This window comes from Tenrec ecaudatus, chromosome 10, assembly GCF_050624435.1.
Source record: "Tenrec ecaudatus isolate mTenEca1 chromosome 10, mTenEca1.hap1, whole genome shotgun sequence".
Lineage (NCBI taxonomy): Eukaryota > Metazoa > Chordata > Mammalia > Afrosoricida > Tenrecidae > Tenrec > Tenrec ecaudatus.
The window spans coordinates 138238675-138257284 of NC_134539.1; the positions used below are offsets into that span (position 1 = coordinate 138238675).

General features: G+C 45.7%; 1 protein-coding gene across 2 annotated transcripts in view; it reads right to left on the minus strand.

Moving 5' to 3' along the window:
- The window catches only part of BRCA1 (BRCA1 DNA repair associated), a 67121-nt gene that overhangs the window by 32824 nt on the left and 15687 nt on the right, over positions 1-18610 (minus strand). For both annotated transcript variants that reach the window (XM_075561874.1, XM_075561873.1), the window contains exons 8-12: positions 17841-17886; positions 16407-16489; positions 12554-15862; positions 10014-10102; positions 4839-5001 (exon numbers count right to left, since the gene is read on the minus strand). In XM_075561874.1, coding sequence (XP_075417989.1) covers positions 4839-5001; positions 10014-10102; positions 12554-15862; positions 16407-16489; positions 17841-17886 — 3690 coding nt within the window. The remainder of the gene's footprint in view (positions 1-4838; positions 5002-10013; positions 10103-12553; positions 15863-16406; positions 16490-17840; positions 17887-18610) is intronic.

Sequence of the window (18610 nt, forward strand, 5' to 3'; positions counted from 1 at the left end):
GGTATTTTAAAAAATTGAAAGCTACTGGCGTTGCTTATATGCAACCAAGTACCTCACAGAATTTATTCATGAGTTCGAAGGACATACCAGTTACTGTAAACAACTTCATGTGTTTAGTGCGTCCGTTATACCTCCTAGTTAGTTACCTAGAGCCCGGGGTTTTAAAAGCTCATAAATGGCCACCCAGGGCACAGAAATTAGTCTCGATTCACCTGGAGTATAAGTGGAGTGAGTAATCTGAGGAGGATCGGGAAGGTGGGTTCACTTCCTTCAGGAATAACTGCTTCCTTGGGCAGGAGACCCAAAGCATTAGATGGTGCTTAGCTGCCATTACTGAACATATTGATCAGATTCCTGATCAAAGGGGATGGAATGCAAATTCCAGAGATTCTAGACCAGGCATCCTCAACCTACGGCCCACGGGCCACATGCGGCCCGCCGAGGACATTTTACATTTTGACTGGCACCTCACCACTGTGTTCTTTCAGGAGCCATCCATACGGGATAAAACTGGCAAGAACAATTCAAACAGATCAGCTCTGAGCCTTGGGGGGGGGGGGGGGGGTCAGTGCTCTTATGCTAACAAGGGAGGAACAAGTCAGCGGGAGCGGGAGAGGGCCTCCACAGCCCAGCCAATGTGAGCAACGTCGCCACACGGCTTAGCTAACAAGTGTTCCAATATGTTCGTCAGTGTTTATTCTCTACAGCAAGAACATCAATAACATTTAGATGGAAAAACAGGTATACAGGGGGTGCCATAGCATTGCTTCAGATCAAGGAACTCACTTCACAGCAAATACAGTGCGGCAATGGGCCCATTCCCATGGAATCCACTGGTCGTATCATGTTCCTCATCATCCTGAAGCTGCCGGCTTGATAGAACGATGGAATGGGCTCCTAAAGACACAATTACGGTGCCAACTAGGTGGCAACAACTTGCGGGGCTGGGGCCATGTTCTCCAGGAAGCTGTATACGCTCTAAACCAGCGGGCAACATGTGGTGCTGTGTCTCCAATAGCCAGAATCCATGGGTCCAGGAACCAAGGGGTGGAAGCTGGAGTGGCACCACTCACTGTTACTCCTAGTGACCCCCTTGCAGCATTTTTGCTTCCTGTCCCAGCAACCCTGTGTTCCTCAGGCCTGGAGGTCCTGGTCCCGAAGAAAGGAACTCTCCCACCTGGAAACACAGCACGGATTCCACTGAACTGGCAGCTGAGAATGCCCCCTGGGCACTTTGGACTTCTCATGCCTTTGGATCAACAGGTCAGGACGAGTGTCACTGTACTAAGTGGGGTGATTGATCCTGATTACCAAGGAGAAATTGGACTGGTGCTACATAATGGAGGTAAAGAAGAATATGCCTGGAATCCAGGAGATCCCATAGGCTGACTCAAAGTGTTACCATGCCCTGTGATTAAAGTAAATGGTAAGTTACAGCAACCCAATCCTGGCAGGACTTATAATGACCCAGCCCCCTCAGGAATGAAGGTCTGGGTCACCCTGCCAGGCCAAAAACCACAGCCAGCTGAGGTGCGTGCTGAGGGCAAAGGTAATACAGAATGGGTAGCAGTAGAAGGTAGTTCTACCTATCAATTACGACCACGTGATCAATTGCAAAAGCGAGACTTGTAATTGCCAATGTCTTTTCTTTGTATGTGACTATTGCGTAATTTCCTTTGTTCAAGTATGTTATATCAGATATAATTTGACTCAGTGTGTTTTCATTTATATGTATGATAGATGATTGATGATACGTATAAGTGTGATTTCATTAATATCTGGAAATTATATAAGTATGTATGGGTAAAGAATCGTGTACAGGTGCCAGGCTGGCAAAGGGTGGATTGTGATAGTTTATTGTGCCAGCCTGGCCGATAAACACAAGTAGGATTAACTGAAGGGCAGAGGGATACATGGCTCGGTGAGCCTCACCTTGGTTGTCTGTGCCTCAGTTTAAAGGGGTACACTACCTGTGGGGTGCCTAGCCTGTGGACTGTGTCGCTGTAAGGTGAGGTCCCTTCAAGCCCACACGATTGGAATGTTCATCTCTGGAGCTGGGGACCGACAGTTGATGACAGTTGGGGACCTGCCTTGCTGTTTGCTGCCTGGGTATATATAGCCCAGCTCTCTCTACAGAAGGGGACTGGCATCTGGCAGCTCTCAAGCCTAGAAGGACTGCTAGTGTCTCACTGCTTCATAATTTAACTGTTAATTTCTTGTATTAGCTATCTGTATATTATTTAACGGTTTATTTCTCAAATTATATATCTATCTTTATAAATATATTTATATATAATTATTAGCAATCTGGTTTGCCTTTCTAGAGAACCCTGTCCAAAAACAGGGGGTTTCCAAAAGTCTAAGGAAAAATGGAAGTGAAAGACAAATGGAAGTTTTCCAAGCCCCTTCATGTACCCCATCCCACCCTTTCTGATTCAGAATTCCCAGGGGAGATGCCCAGGAATTTCTAATAAGCATTTCTAGGAAACATCTTGGGCATTAAGCTCAGCTGTGTCTGAAAATTACTTCTACGATAACAAGCTATGAGCTTCACAAATGCTAATATTTTCTTTATAAATGACAAGAAATCTGAGAGGAAAAACCAAACCTATGTATCTTCACAGGGAAGCATAGAACTCACAGCGTGTAAGTACTTATGTGGGACTTCAAAATGTTAATGCAAACACTCCATGATCAGGAAGCCACTTCCCACGAACCTTTGAAGCTCCCTCAGTCATTTGCACGAGAAGAGTGTGCATGCTTGGGAATGACCTTTGGGTCAACAGTAGGACCCATCTATGCGGAGGGAGGAACATTTGATATAAAGACATGAGAAAAGGGGATTTTGTTGTTGTAAAAATATTGAACCCTAAAAAATGAGGAGCTGATACCAAGGGCTCAAGCAGAAAGCAAATGTTTTGAGGATGATGGCAACAAATGTACAAATATGCTTGACACAATGGATGGATGGATTGTGATAAGAGTTGTATGAGCCCCCAATAAAATGATTAAATATATATATATGTTGAACCCCTAAAAATAAAAACTGGTTAATTGAAAATAAATCTCGAATTCTGAGGACAGCAATGTACCAATGTTGATTTTGGGTTTGGAACACAGGATGGTAAGAGGGAAATGAAGCAAGTTAAGGGATACACGAGAACTGCTTATCTAACAACACTGCAACTGTTCTGTAAATTGAACCTCATCCCTCGCAGATACAAAAGGTTTACTGAAAAAACGAACACAGCTGAGGCAATGACAGCCTTTCCTAAGAATAACAAACGTAGTTTCAGTTGAGACCCACACCCACTTAGGTGGAAAAGGCTCAAAAACTGGGCTGGTATTAGATTGATGTGAAAACATTTTAGAAATGACTCCGTAAAGAAACATCATCCACGGATCTTCTGAGAACAAAATGGAACACACGTACACACACATAGCAGATTCCCACAGGTATTCAGGGCTGCACAATCACGCTTCATAGGTTGTGCATTAGAATGGAAACTCTAGCTTGCTTTCAGGTGGAAGATGGTGAGAGTCCCGTAAAGAAGGCTCTTGGGCTTCATTGCCTGGGAGATGAACGAGACGAAGATTCAGCTACAGAGAGAGCATTTAAGGAACTACATGAACCACTGCCATAGCAACCGAGTTCTAGCTTCTTACGCATGAACTCCTGTTTCTCCACGAGCATAAAAACACAGCAGCACCTGCAGGGACCGAGGCCACGACTCCGAATAATTAACAGACTCTGGTTCCTAGAAAGAGACCAAGCATGGCCCAGGGAGCCCCAGGAAGGCCGAGGAAGGAAGGCAGCGAGAGGGAAGGACTTTAATTCCCTAAGTTGCTGGGCAGGTGTCGCTGAAACAGCAGCAAGGAGCCCTCTGGGAGAGCTCACCAGCCCCACCTGCTTCTAAAGCACAACGCTCCTGGGGACCCCAGGCCTGTGTCTAGCTTCTCTTTTACTCCTTTGCACCTCTGAAAAAAACCTACCTGGTGTGCTTTTTATTAGACTCTTTCCAATTAAAACTAAAATTTGTATCTCAATTTCCTTCATTTCTGCCCCCCCCAAACTCAACCTCACCGACATGGAGTCAATGGCGACTTAAAGGGAGCCTATAGGACAGGGTAGAACTGCCCTGAGTTTCCAAGACTGTCACTCTTCAGGGCAGTGGAAAGTCCTGCCGTGCCACTACTGATACAGGAGCACAGCATCCCTCAGCCCAGCGCTCACGTCCTACAGGGAGTCCTACGGGATCACCCCCACCTGCCTGGTGACTCCAACTGCCTGACCTAACGGATAACTGAACCATGGTTGGTTACCAAGCATCAGGGCTGACAGGCAGTTGGGCTTTCTGTAGATCAAACTGCAGCTCCTGACGCAGCGAAGTCTCTCTGCCTAAGAATCAGAAAGCACACTGAACCAAGTAGCTGTGATCTGACACCGTGTGATAAGGCATCCAGACAAGTGCTTTTCCATAAATTTTCTGAAGCGACAGGGTATCCATTCCCAGCTTTCCCCACTACACTCAACTGCCTAACAGCACAGACCACTGTGTGAGTCTCAGAGCTCCTCATTCCAGGTGCAGGGCCAGACAGTGACACTGAGTGATTGCCTGCCTGGGGTCCTCTCCGAATGGGAAACTAGTTGTGGGCAGGGACCAGACCAACGTTTTAAAATTACCCATGAAGGGATTCAGTAAATATGTGCTGAGCAAAGATCATAAAATGTTGGAGCCAGGACTTTATTTTTCAGAGGGCAGTAAAAAGCTTAGGGTGGGAAAAAAAAGGAAAAAAAATGCTTGAGGAGGAGAAGAATTTTGCTTAAGATAACAGACCTTGGCCAGTATTACGCACTTCCTTTTCCGGGTTGAGCAGGCCCTTGCCCACGGGGGAAGGGCAGTTGCTGGAAGACTGGCTCCCGTGCTGCTCCAAGACGGCCTCCAGCTCCGCCATTTCCTGCTGCAGCTTGAGCAGGTCACCCTGCATGGCGTCCCTCTGCTGCAGAGACAAGAAGTTGGTCCAGAAGGTTATTTTGTGGGTGAAATTTGCCAGAAAGCAAAAGCATGTCACAGCAATTAATTTTAGGATGTGAATGAAAATCACCCAGTATGGAATTAGGAGTTCTAGCTGAACACCTTTCAATCCAACCATAATTCATGTAATCAATGCCCATGAAATTATTTCAGAATATTAACGAGGGAGGAAAATCCCCAAACTCTTTCAAATAGACTCATGATGGCCTTTTGGAGCTGAGTATTTTCTTAGGGTTTTTTTTTTAATTAAAAGATCATTTTATTAGGGGCTCTTAGAATTCTTATAACAATCCATACAAGCACATTTATACATACGTTGCCATCATTCTTCTCTAGGCATTTACCTTCTATTGAGCCCTTGGTATCAGCTGCACCCCGCCCCCCCATGATTACTCTCTGTTAAAGTTCGGGAGTGGAAGGTACTTAAACACTTGATATTTAGCCAGGATTCTATCACATAAGGAGTCAGATGGCACAAAGGTTGAGCAATCATATGCTCACTAACCAAAAGACTGCATTTTTCATCTACCAGTCACTCCACAGAAGAAAGAGCTGTGACGTGTGTTTCTGTAGAGATTTATAGCCTTAGAAACCCTATGGGGGCAGTTCTAACATGTGAGTCCTGACCAAATGGGAGCGAATGCAGGACAGCATTTCAATTTCTCAATGACTGCAGACATACTAGAGAAGGTTGGATAAACCCCTGCCTTGAGATAATCCTTAAAACAACTAATATCCCTTCATCAAACCAAATAATAGTTTAGCTTAATTAGTTCTGAATACTATGCCCTTTTAAGACGTGCATATATGGTATCAAAATGACAATGGGAACTTGAAAACTCAGACTGCAACCATGGGGACAAGAAAGCAATCAACATCACTGAATTGTACTGGAAGCTGTTGAACAACTTGCGCGCGTGTTGCTGTGTATATTCTCAACACCACCACCAAACAAATCATATCAAAACATGATTGTTAACATTTTACATGGTTCCAAAACTTCCTATTATGAGCCTCATAGGACGTTAGGTTATCCCATATAAAATGTCTGCCTTTCATGCTGATGAAATATTGGGCAAAGGCTCCTTCCTACGGTACATTTGGGGTACGTGATCAATAACCTTGCCTACAGGCTGTGAGAACACTTCCTTTTCTGAATTTTTTCTTTTTTAAATTTGGGGGCTCGTACAGCTCTTATCACAATCCATCCATCCATCTATTGTGTCAAGCACATTTGTTGCCATCATCATTCTCAAAACATTTGCTTTCTACTTGAGCCCTTGGTATGAGCTCATTTTTCCCCCTCCCTCCCTACTACCCCATGAACCTTGATAATTCATAAGTTATTATTTTATCGCCTTTTCTGAATTTCTATGACCATTTAGTCTCTTACAGAAATCGCACAGAGATAACTCATTAATTTTTCTGCTTCGTTCGCTCAACGACTATTTATTGGCTATGGGTCATGGGTCAGGCACGGTTGTCCGAGTACTGGAGGCTCTCTAGTCATTGTAGCCTGGGGCAGGGTGCCTACAGCGGGTTGGAGGGAAGGGCAGTTACTCTTCAGTCAAGAGGGGCTCTTGTTTAACGGGGCTTCTGAAGGTTAGCGATTAAGCTATTTCCTGAAGGAATCTGTTCAGTCTAGGGTTTTTGATAAGAAAATAACTTGGTAAGTCCAGGCTTTAGATGGACATTTTCCCTTGCTTTTTAGAAGGAACAACTATTGGTTGCAGGAAAACTGGGGCAGACGGATCGTCTCACCCTCCCCTGGTCCTTGGAAAAGGCTTTCCCGGCTACTAAAAACGAGTCATCTTCTTTCTCTTGACACCAAATGCACGTTCAGATTTTTATGACTAGAAAACGTTATTTCCAGAGTCACAAAGATGTCTACTGCTTCCCAGAGACTGCTTGGCTGTCAATCTCCGCAGCAACGCCATTGCCACCACGTGGAGCTTGTGAGCAGTTACATCGCTGATCGAGGTCTTGCCTCAGTGAACTGGGAAAGATACCACAGAGGGAGGCCTCTGCTCAGTGCTTTAGAAGCTGTCTCAGTGACTACTGTCACCACCATCTGACTTTCATGTGGCCAGAAAGACAGATAGAGCCGTAGCTATGTCACCTTCTTTAGGGTTCTTTCAAAGGACCTAGGTAAATTTCCCTGAAGGCAATTGACCAACTACATTTGGAGACCCAAACCAAATTGGACACCATGTCCTCTTGATTGTAATTATTGTTTCTTGAATTAGCTCTACTTCTCTATTCTATTCCCACTCCGCTCTGCTAGACTTTTAATCCAGCTACATCACTGCAGACGTTCTCAGAATGCCTACGTAGGCCCCTTCTTCTATAAGGCCTGTAGCGGTACACCAGTGCTTGGATAATTGAACACCATGTAACTGCTAGTCACCTCTACCCTCAGGATAAAGTAACAATCCCCTGGCAGAGTATTGCAGGGCCTCGCCACACCCTGGCCTTCTTTCTCATTTCTAGAGACAGGCCAACCAGGTACTTCCTGGACACCCCCTGCCCTTGTGTCCCTGCATCTCCCCTTTCCATTTGGAGACATGCTCAGGCTCTAAGGCCCAGCCCGATGGTCTCTTTAGAAGTTCCACCAATAATATTCCAACTTTTAAGAGCAAATGAGCTCTCATTATTTTATTTCACTTTTTGGTACGGTGAGTAACAGGCAGGCCACTGGGTGTAAACAGCCAACTTATATATGACTTGTAGTTACTAACCATTTCAAAATCTATAAAAAGTTGTAATTTTATAAGTTGAGAAATTTAAGGTACACACAATGGATTGTAGAACAAATGGGTACTATTTTTAATGTGCATCAGAAGATTATTATTACTGTATTATGCTGTTAACGAGGTCTTAGTGTCTCCTGGAGTGTTTCTTTAATGTTTCGTATGCACAGAAGGGTACACTAAATACTAAGACTGATGTTAGATACAGACCATACCTAAAGCAGATGACATCAGGAATTGGAATCTAAAACTTTAACCTACAGGGGCAAAAGGTGAAAGGCATCTAGACTGACAGAGTCCTCAAATCCACATCCAGAAGGGATCACAAGAGTTGCACCCGTAACATGGTCTCCTGGTCTTTCCGTCACTTTAGGGACCACGGCAAACCTTCCTACAGAAGCAGGGAACACCGGTGACAACTCAGGTACAGAATGGGCAGTCCTCCCAAAGGTTTCCTTCCACCTCCAACGGGCTGAGGTCTAGAGAGTTATTCTGCACCCACAACGGGCTGTAAGAGACAGCCCCTCTCCATCTATGGTTCTCGGTGACAAAAGCACCGGGTACTGCGAACCATTAAATATCACTGGGACTTGGGGAACACAAGGGTTCAGGCTTTCTGAAAAGCAACTTAATAATGAATCTCAAAGGTCAAAAACTGTAGGCCTAGGAATTTATACTAAAGAAGCTATTAAGGATATGGACAGACACTTAGCTACCAAGATGCCGACCACAGTGCTGCACATAACAGAACATGTTGTCACCTATGTTACAACACTCGATATTCAGCACCAGGTCCAATACAGCATGACAGGCTCATACACAGAATGCCAGAAGGTAGCTCAAAATAAAGTCCCTGAAGAAAATTTAATGACCCATGGCCCTGCGGGGGACAACACCGGAGACACAGTGTGGGAATTGTGTCCGACCTGATCCCACCACACCGAGGCAAAACACTAAGGGGGTGCAACAGAACAGCAAGGGCATGGAGCGGCAAGGTCCCCAGGGAATGCTGAAGGTGGACTTTGGGGCCAGGGGGTGATACCCCAACAGACTGGACTGGAAAGCACTCCTAAAGACCAGCAAACAGCCCTTGAACTAACTACAAGCTTTTCTGTCTTGTGTTTTGCTTTTTTGTCATTGGTTTGTTGTATATTGTAGCTTGGTTTTGCACTGTCTTGTTTTTGTGCAAGCTATTGTTTCTGCAGGTCTGTCTAAATAAGATAGGCTGGATGAACAATCTGGAGGAAAAACAACAGGACTGACAGTCAGGGGGGGGATGGGAGAGGGGGAGGGGGGGGGAACGGTAGTGGGTCCAGAGCTCTTCATCTGAATCATGTGGAATTTACGGTCAGAGAAGGTGAGCACATTTGCCTATGATGGCACAGCCAGATTTTCATCGACATTATCTTCAACAGTAGTCACTAAGGACGACCCTGAGCCAGGAGTATAAAGAATAACGATGTGGCGCCTCAGAACGTGTTCATCAATGTGAGACATGTACATTGAAGTATCAGTCGCGGTGACTCTGAATTTGTCAATATTAGAACTTGGGAAAATTTGGTACCATTCTTATAAACTAGAAAACTGGGAGATAGGGCTGGGCTGTGAGCAAACGCTCATCATAGTCTTTCAGAGTCGTGATGCAGAATGCCTTTTCTAGGAGACGGCTCTGCTTTGCATACGGAAACATCTTGTTCACTAATGTTGATAAAGCTGTTCCTGTACTCAATCATGTTGGCTTTGACCAAGACGTTACATTGCATACTTTTTTAAAAGAAAAAAACATGACTTATAAGCACTAAAGAACAATTAGCAAATGAAACAAACAACACAATAAAAAAGAAAAATGTGTGAAACAAGGAAATGCTAGAGAGTCTCTAAGAGGAAGTGATCCAGGTAGGCTCCATTTGCAACTAACTGTGAAGCTGCCACCCCATCTCATACAGTTGTGCTTTCCCATATGACTTTCTATAGGGAAAATGGGTTTTGAAAGTTTATTAGATTCCGTATTTGTTGGCTAACAGGTGGTGTGTGTGTGTGCAGGAACTACAAGGTCGAGGGAGTTCCATTGAAGTGCTATTCATCTAATTTGAAGAGACAGGGAAGGCTCTACACATCACCATCAGGCCCGTAGTTTTAAAGTGCAAGTTAAGCAACATTAAGAATGCAGGATTCGTATTACTGACTGCAACACACATCGCACACATCAACCCAGCACCCTTTGTACCTGTGTGGTCAGTAGGTCACTCTGAGAGGACAGCCCCGATCCCACTCCAGAGAGGTTTGACTCACTCTCGTACCCAGATGCTGCTTCACCTGAAAGGGCAATGGAAAGCAGAGTTTCAGATGTAATCACAAACCATAAACACTGCCACTTGCTGAGCCTCTCTTCCTATTGGCAGGAGGGCGTATCTAGTTCTCGAATTGGGACCACTAGATTTTCTTAGACATCTTAGCAGTGAACACCAGAAGCAAGTCCACCAACAATTGGGGCACTACATTTCATCCAGGGAGGACCCTGGAGTTAGGGGCAAGACTTCTGACTTTTAAGGGAAACCACCTTAGGAGAAACCTGTTTTAAAGATCCACAAGCAGTTACTTTAACTATACTTGAAAACGCATAAAAATTGTGCTCCCTCCATCTGCCCCTCCCCCCAGAAGAATTCATTTCAGAGGACAGCACTGAAGCGGCAGCTCAGGAAGAGGGACAGGTCTGATCAGAGCACACAGGAGCAAGTGAAGGGGGAGGAAGAGAGAGTGGAGCACATCCTGGCCCACCAAGCCTTGAGGACAATATTTCCGCTCAGAGCAGCCAATCCAAAGAGAAGACCACATGGCTGGCCCCTCTATGAGATACGACATCTCTTACTAACCCATAGCCCTACAGGGGACAACAGTGGAGACACAGTGTGGGAATTGCGCCCGATCTGATCCCACCACACCGAGGCAAAACACTAAGGGCATGCAACAGAATAGCAAGGGGAACAGAGCAACGAAGTCCCCAAGGAATACCAAAAATAGACTTTGGGGCCAGGGCTTGGCACCCCAACAGACTCAATTGGAAAACATTCCTAAAGGCCAAAAAACAGTCCTTGAACAACAAGCATTTCTTTCTTGTTGTTTTGCTGTCATTGGCTTGTTGGTGTTGTTATTTTTTATTTTGTTGCTTGGTTTTGCTCTGTCTTGGTTTTGTGCATGTTATTATCTCCGCAAATCTAATAAGATAGGCTGGAAGAACAATCTGGAAGAGAAAACAATGGGATCGACAGTTCCGGGGGGACATGGGAGAGGGGGAAGTGGTGTTAACAAACCCAGGGACAAGGGAACAAGTAATCCAAATCGGTGGTGAGGAGGGTGTAGGAGGTCTGGTAGGACGTGATCAAGGGTAATGAAACCGAGAGGAATTACTGAAACTCTAATGAAGGCTGAGCATGATAGTGGGACAAGAGGAAAGTCAAAGGAAATAGAGGAAAGAGCTAGGATGCAAAGGACATTTATAGAGGTCTAAATAAAGGCATGTACATAGTATTAAGGTAGAAGGACATTGGGTCTCCACTCAAGTACTCCCTCAATGCAAGAACACTTTCTTCTATTAAACTGGCATTCCATGATGCTCACCTTCCCGACACAATTGCTGAAGACACAGCAGGTGCATAAACAAATGTGAAGAAAGCTGATGGTGCCAGGTTATCCAAAGATACAGCGTCTGTGGTCTTAAAAGCTTGAAGGTAAACAAGCAGCCATCTAGTTCAGAAGCAACAAAGCCCACATGGAAGAACACACCAGCCTGTATGATCATGAGGTGTCGATGGGATCACAAAAAAATCATGTGCTCACCTCCCTGATACAATCGCTGAAGACAATGGGTGCATAAGCAAATATGGTGAAGCTGATGGTGCCCGGCTATCAAAAGACAGAGCGTCTGGGTCTTAAAGGCTTGAAGGTATACAAGCAGCCATCTAGCTCAGAAGCAACAACGCCCATATGGAAGAAGCACCCTAGCCTGTGTGACCTCGAGGTGTCAAGGGGATCAGGTATCATCAGAACAAAAAATCCTCTCATTGTGAATGAGGGGGGAGTGCAGAGTGGAGACCCAAAGCCCATCTGTAGGATAATTGGACATCCCTTTACAGAAGGGGCCTGGGGAGACCAGCCAGTCAGGATGCAGGGTAGCAACGATGAAACATACTTCTAGTTCCTAAATGCTTCGTCCCCCAACTATCATGATTCCAATTCTACCTTATAAATCTGGCTAGACCAGAGGATGTACACTGGTAGATAGGGAAACAGAACTGGAAACACAGGGAATCCAGGGTAGATGATCCCTTCAGGACCAGTGGTGAGAGTGTGGGGATACCAGAATGGTGGAGGGAGGGTGGAAAGGGGGAACAGATTGCAAGGATCTATATATAACCCCCTCCCTGGGGGACAGACAACAGAAAAGTGGGTGAAGGGAGACGTCGGACAGGGCAAGATATGATAAAATAATCATTTATAAATTATCAAGGGTTCAGGAGGGAGCGGAGAGCGGGGAGGAAGGGGAAAAAATGAGGAGCTAATGCCAGGGGCTTAGGTGGAGAGCAAATGTTTTGAGAATGATGAGGGCAACGAATGTACAAATGTGCTTTACACAATGGATGTATGTATGGATTGTGATAAGAGTTGTATGAGCCCCTAATAAAGTGATTTTTTTTAAAGTGCTCCCTGAAATGCAGGCCCATTTAGATTGAAGAGAGTGGGGTGAACATAAAAACCTGGTTCCAGTACCTAAGTCTGAATTCAAACTCTGGTCGTCTTGGTGATCAACCTCTTCAAGGCCCATTTCCCTTTCGTCATCATCCGAAACCAATTCGTTGTCACTCAGAACAGCTTCCTGGTCTTCAAACTGATGCCTCACTTGTTTGGAAGAAGAACCAAACAAGGACGGGCCGTGGGTGTTTGCAGTCAAGCCTGCCGATGTGCTGTACGGGGAAAATAAGCTTCCAGAACATCGGGGCTTCTCACGGTGATGTTCGTGGGAAGCCTTCGCCAATGCTGGCTGGTTTTTGTCGTCCTTTGCGGTTGCAGAGCTCTCCCAGGTGTTCTTGGAGAGGTAATCTATGGCGTCAGCACTCCGCCTGGTCGACTGAAACGAAGCGTTGGTTACTTTACCAAACAGTAAGTGCTGAAAGCTGGGAAGCTCTTCTTCCTCACTGGCTTCGCTTTCTTCTAAGGACTCTAATTCTTCCGCACCCCTTGGGTGACCCCAAGTCAAACCTAAATGGGATGTAGGCCCAGGGCTCCTTCTGAAATCTCTTCTCTGGTTATCTTTGCCAAAAACTGCAGACCTTTCCTTAACGTCACTTTGAACAAAGTAGCTGTTATTTTTTATTTCACTGTCATCTAACAGGTCTTCAGGTGTCTCCGAGCAAATCTGAGAACCGTTGCTCTCCATCGGTTGCTCCGGGTTACGTGACATTAGATAGCGGGAGAGATCCGGATTGACAGCTGGAACTAGTCCTCCATTGCCTTTTTGCCTTCTTACTTCAGGATGCTTGCATTTCCTTAGGGGAAGACTTTCCTCCTTACAGCCTTCAGGCTGCACAAGTCCTAGTCTGAGCACAGCATCCAATTTAGGTTCTCTGTTCCTAGCTAGTTCTGCCTGAATGTTTTCGCTGCTAGAACCTACTTCATTTAGACTGCTTGAGCTGGTTCCTTTAAAAGCATTTTCTCTAAGCGTATTTTGGCTAATTGTGCTCACTGTACTTTGAATGATGCTCTCATTCCCCGAGGCTCTTTCAAGGGATTCTGCCTGATCCTCCAATCTTTCTTCTGACAGCTTTTCCTTACATTTACTTTTAAGGGAGGATCTGATGGGAGAGAGTGGTGGGGTATGCTCTGTGGTTTGCAAAACTCCGTGTTCGACTGAGGTACCGGGGTCAGATTCACTGGCTCTGAATTGAGATGCCTGACCACGCCTAGAAACTCCTTGAAAGCTACTGTTGGTGTAATCACTTGGCTGCTTCTCCGTGCCCACGGTGGTATGAACTGCCCGCACAGGCTTAATTGTAGACTCTTTGTTCTCCCGAGTCCCTTCTTCTCCACCCTCAAGAGCATCGTTTGGATTCTGTTTCCTGAAGGCACTAGGATGGGCACAGAGTGTGGCACACTCCTTTTCTGGATTTGAAGAGAGAGCAAATGACTGACGCTTGGAGACTTTGAACGTATTCTGTAGAGACTGAATATCAAGTTCACTCTCTTCCATTTCTGTGCATGTCTCTTGGATGTGGGGAACGCCATGTGTCAATAGATCCGCAAAGCCCTCCGTGCTGTTTCTAGTATCTCTGGAAAGACCGTGGGCACTTTCGCTGGGGTTGTCCGTTGCTGTGCACTGCCGTGCACATGGATCTGGTGCTGTTTGTGCCTGTCCGCGGCTGCCTGCTTCCATTATTGAGACGCCACCCGGGGTGCCGTCAGCAGCAGGTATCAGTGAAAAACTGGTGCTCTCAACAGATCTTGCAGTTTGCAGGCCCCTTGCTCTACCCAACACCTCATCTTTGGGGTCTCTGGCGCTATTAGACACCTGCACTGCTCCCCGTTTCTCTGTTGCTTTTGCCCCTGGAAGGCCAGGACAGACAGCTCCATGAAGACTGCCAGAAACGGAACAGTTAGCAATTAAGTCCGTTGTGCTTGTTGACTTTCGGTCTGGGAATGTGTCAGGGGCGTGTTTTTTGCCCCTTTCTCCGTTTGGCTTGTCATTCTTCTTGGCTCTTTTCCGCTTTAAGTGCCGGCTCCGTCTGATTGGCTTTGGCTCGGATTCTTCTTTCTTTAGCTCCTCACTGCTAGGCCAACTGCTGATTTGCAGCTCCGTGTGCGTAGTCGGGCTTGGTTGTCTGTTGACTAGTTCCAGCGGATGGATGTGCCTGGCAGAGGGCTTCCTCCTCAGCCTGTTCTTCTGCGCTCTTGAACTGAACACAGGCAACTCCAGTTCCATACTGCTTTTCCGGCTGCTCAAAGGTTCAGCTACAGTTCGAAAGGCAGATTCTTTGGCCGATGTTTCTGCCAGGTTAGCACTCTTCTCCTTCGGAACACGATCCCCGCCTTTTGTCCCTCGCCCGGGACCACCATCGGGAATCTTCTGCACTGGCCCCTTCGGCTGCATTGGGTCAGGTCCCTGATGGATCGTTTCAGGAGTCTTTTGAACGACAGCCAAATCTGCTTTCTTGATGAAGTCCTCAGGGTGCAGGACGAAGGATCTCCTCTTGCGCTTTAATTTACTGGTAAGAAGCTGCTCTTGTGCTACCGGAGGCGCTACGGCAGCCGCAGCTCCTAGCACCAGATCTTCAGTTACATGGCTCGAGTTAAGGAGGCTTGACTTCCTCCGATACGTTTTCCCAAATATTTTGTCTTCGATGTTACTTTCTACTGGTTTGGAAAAGACTCTTGCGCTTTTATGCAGTAAGGGAATAGGAGGGTCCCTGGCCATCAGGTCTGTTTTCTCTGGAGAACTATAAGATTCACATGCTTCGTCTGGAACTTCGAAGGCTACAGCTACGTCTGCGCCTGACTCAGGCCGCCCATCGCGAGAGTCACCCAGGCCGTGGCTTTTGGAAAACCACTCGTTAACCTTCGAAATGCTGCTCTTCCGTGTTTTCCAAGGCACATCATGGCTCTTTCTGGGCCTTTTCTGGCGCGGAGGTTTCTGCTTAGACACTCCTTTCCTCCCATGCGCGGAGTCAGCGCTCACAACTACCTCTTCCTCTGTGTTACGAGTCGGCTTGTCATTACCCGTTCCCCTACTTTCAGCCCATCTGCTATGCTGGCTCCTTGCTAAGCCAGGCTGTTTGCTTTCCTTGCAGAATCCAGCCTTTTCTCCATCCAGTCTGTCTTCGGTGAGTAATAAGCTGCAGTCCTCGCGCTGTGCCGAGCTGGCAAGCGTACGTGTGCCACATGGCTCCACAGGTGGGTTTGAAACAGGCTCATCCTGACACTTTTCTGGATGCTTCTCAGTTGCTTGTTTCTTATGGGTTTTCAAGTCTTTGCTCCTGGACGGGCGGTAGTCAATGATCGGTAAGTCTTCAGAAAACTCACAAGCAGCTGAAAATGTACAAAAATAACAAGGTACTTAAAAACTGGACTACTTGGGAAAATAAATACTTAACACAACTTGGGGGTGGCTGGTGACTTTCAGAGACACTAAGCTCATAAACTACCGAATACACTGAAGCTGCAGCCTACGAGCTTTCATTTAATTCCCACTTAGCCAGATTCTCTCCATTTCCATTTAGGATCAGTAAGATTTTAGTTTCAGAATACTCCCTACTCATAGACCGCACCTCAGGAACGCTCAGAATGATTTAAAAGCAGACTGCCTGTGCACCAGGCACTGATGGCTTGAGCTTGACTCCCGTTCCCATACATTTTCCCAGGAAAGGGCTACCATCAGCTACATAGGGTACTACGATAGTTTAGTACCAATGAAATCTATCAGGCTATGCCTTAACTATTGAAGAGCGATATTTGAACTCTGTGAAGTGCTGTGAATTCTAAACCTCCCCAAATGATCTTCAGAATAATCTAATTTCAAGATTGTACCTACCTGTTCTCTCTTCAGTTCCTGTTAGGAGTTGGGAAAACTTACCATTACCCTTTTTTGAAGGATCCAAACCGGCTTCCGGTCTGGCTCCTTGAGGAATGATTTGTATCAAGTCTGGGTCTAGCACACTGCAGAGAAAAGACCAGACATCAAGTTGCAGAATTACCAACGAGGCGAGCTGAAATATTTTTACCCTTCCAAGCAGGGCTGAAGTAAAGTGGTCAATCTGATTCATTTCTTTTTTTGTTTTGTTTTATTGGGGGCTCATACAGCTCTTATCACAATCCATACATACATCCATTGTGTCAAGCACATCTGTACATTCATTGCCCTCATCATTCTCAAGGCATTTGCTCTCCACTTAAGCCCTTGGCATCAGGACCTCATTTTTCCCCTCCCTCCCCGCACCCTGCCCGCATGAGCCCTTGATAATTTATAAATCATTATTTTGTGATTCATTCCTTAAAATCTGTTCCCTCCTTTAATAACTTCTAATGGAAAGGAAACGGTCAAAGACTGGGGCCACACAGTCAAATACCAGAGCAGCAAAGCACAACAGGGCCCATGAAGACCAAAACTTCAATGATTGCCAAGACACTTGAAAAAAATTAGCTTCAAAGTGTATGTTAAAACGTTAAAATAATAAAAAAGTACAGCTTACTGAGAAGGCAGTACCCACGATACATAAAGGGGATGCCTGAGAGCAGCTGGACATGAGCCTCGTGAGAATGGGATTAAACCATGCAGACATCCCAATAAAATTCTAAGACCACCTTGTTGAATATCCCCCCCCTGACACACACACCCCCACCCTGCTTGTTGAATTTCTAGCTTTTTAAACTAAACACACACACACACACACACACACACACACACTATTTAGTAATTGTGACATTAGGGAAAAAGTCATTGGTAAATAAAAACTGATTTCCAGTGACACTATCATAGTTTTGACAAGTTATCAGAGGACCAAGAACAAGGTCAACCACTGATTTCTACAAAAATCAATTTGGCAGATCACCCAGTTGGGGGTGGCTGATAGATTATGTATGATCTGTGTAGAAGGTTTGTACAGAGTCTGAAGGGCAGGTAGAATTAGGGATGTAAAAGTGATGATCTGCTCATTCCCAAGAAAAGGTTTAAAGAGGAAGAAAAGAGCTGAAATTGGAGCCATCCAAACCTTTCATCGGCCACAATGACAATGGTGTCAAGACAAGTGTCTGCAAATGAAGCCTGAGCGCAGCCTCTGCTGGCAGCAAGCCCCGCAGAGCTCTCCGGGTCTCACCAATCGCTTTGGACATTATTGACAAAGCAAACCAAACGGGCGTCATTTCCTCAGCTCTCAACAGACAGGGCTGAACTAGTTGATTTCTAACGTCTCTTACAATGCCGCGATTCTAATCTAGAGAAGCCAGTCCCTGATATACAGCTTAATACAAAACTACTGGCCTCACAGATGGAAAGCTCTCTTTGACTCACCTGTAATAACTTGCTTTATTAGATGAATCTTCAGAAGAATCAGATCCTAAAAGAATTTCCCCAAAGAACCCCCAAATCAAATTAGTAAGAAGTCTTTCGATGGGAGCATTAAACTCCAAATAAAAAAAAAAGTGCTACAAAATAGAAATATACACTAAGCGCCCACGACATGGAAGGCACACAGCAGATTGGTCAAACAACAGAGAAGCAGTTAAAAACAGTGCCTCTGAAGTCAGACTTCCAAGGTTTGCATCTTGGCTTTGCTACTGACTCGCTTAACTACGTGGGCAGAATGTCCTGACCCGTCTGTGCATCGATCTCCTCATCAGCCTAGTGAATGTAAGAACACAGTCAACACACCGCAAAGGCCCGTCGTGTGCCTGCGTGGGTTATAGGACTGAAACACAAGCGTGCTTGCAGTCTATGAAGAGCTCTTCCATGTAGCTACGAAAACCATTTTCATGACACAATACCTGTTGTCCAGGAACGTACCGTCTTCAGTGAGGAGGGAGACAGACAGTAAGTTCCATGAAATCTGGTAAGTGCTGTGGTAAACACAGGTAGGGAGCGTGGCAGCTCAGGAGTCCACTGTTGCCAATTCTAAATATACGAGGATGCTTTAAAAAGTTCGTGGAAAAATCCCACAGCACTTTGGACACGCCTTCATATTGTAAGACGCAGCAAGTAGAGGCCTGTCTGAATTCTGAATTCAGCACTTCCAAAAAGGCTTCCTGCTCTAGCATAATAATCCCTCCAAGTGCCACAATGCC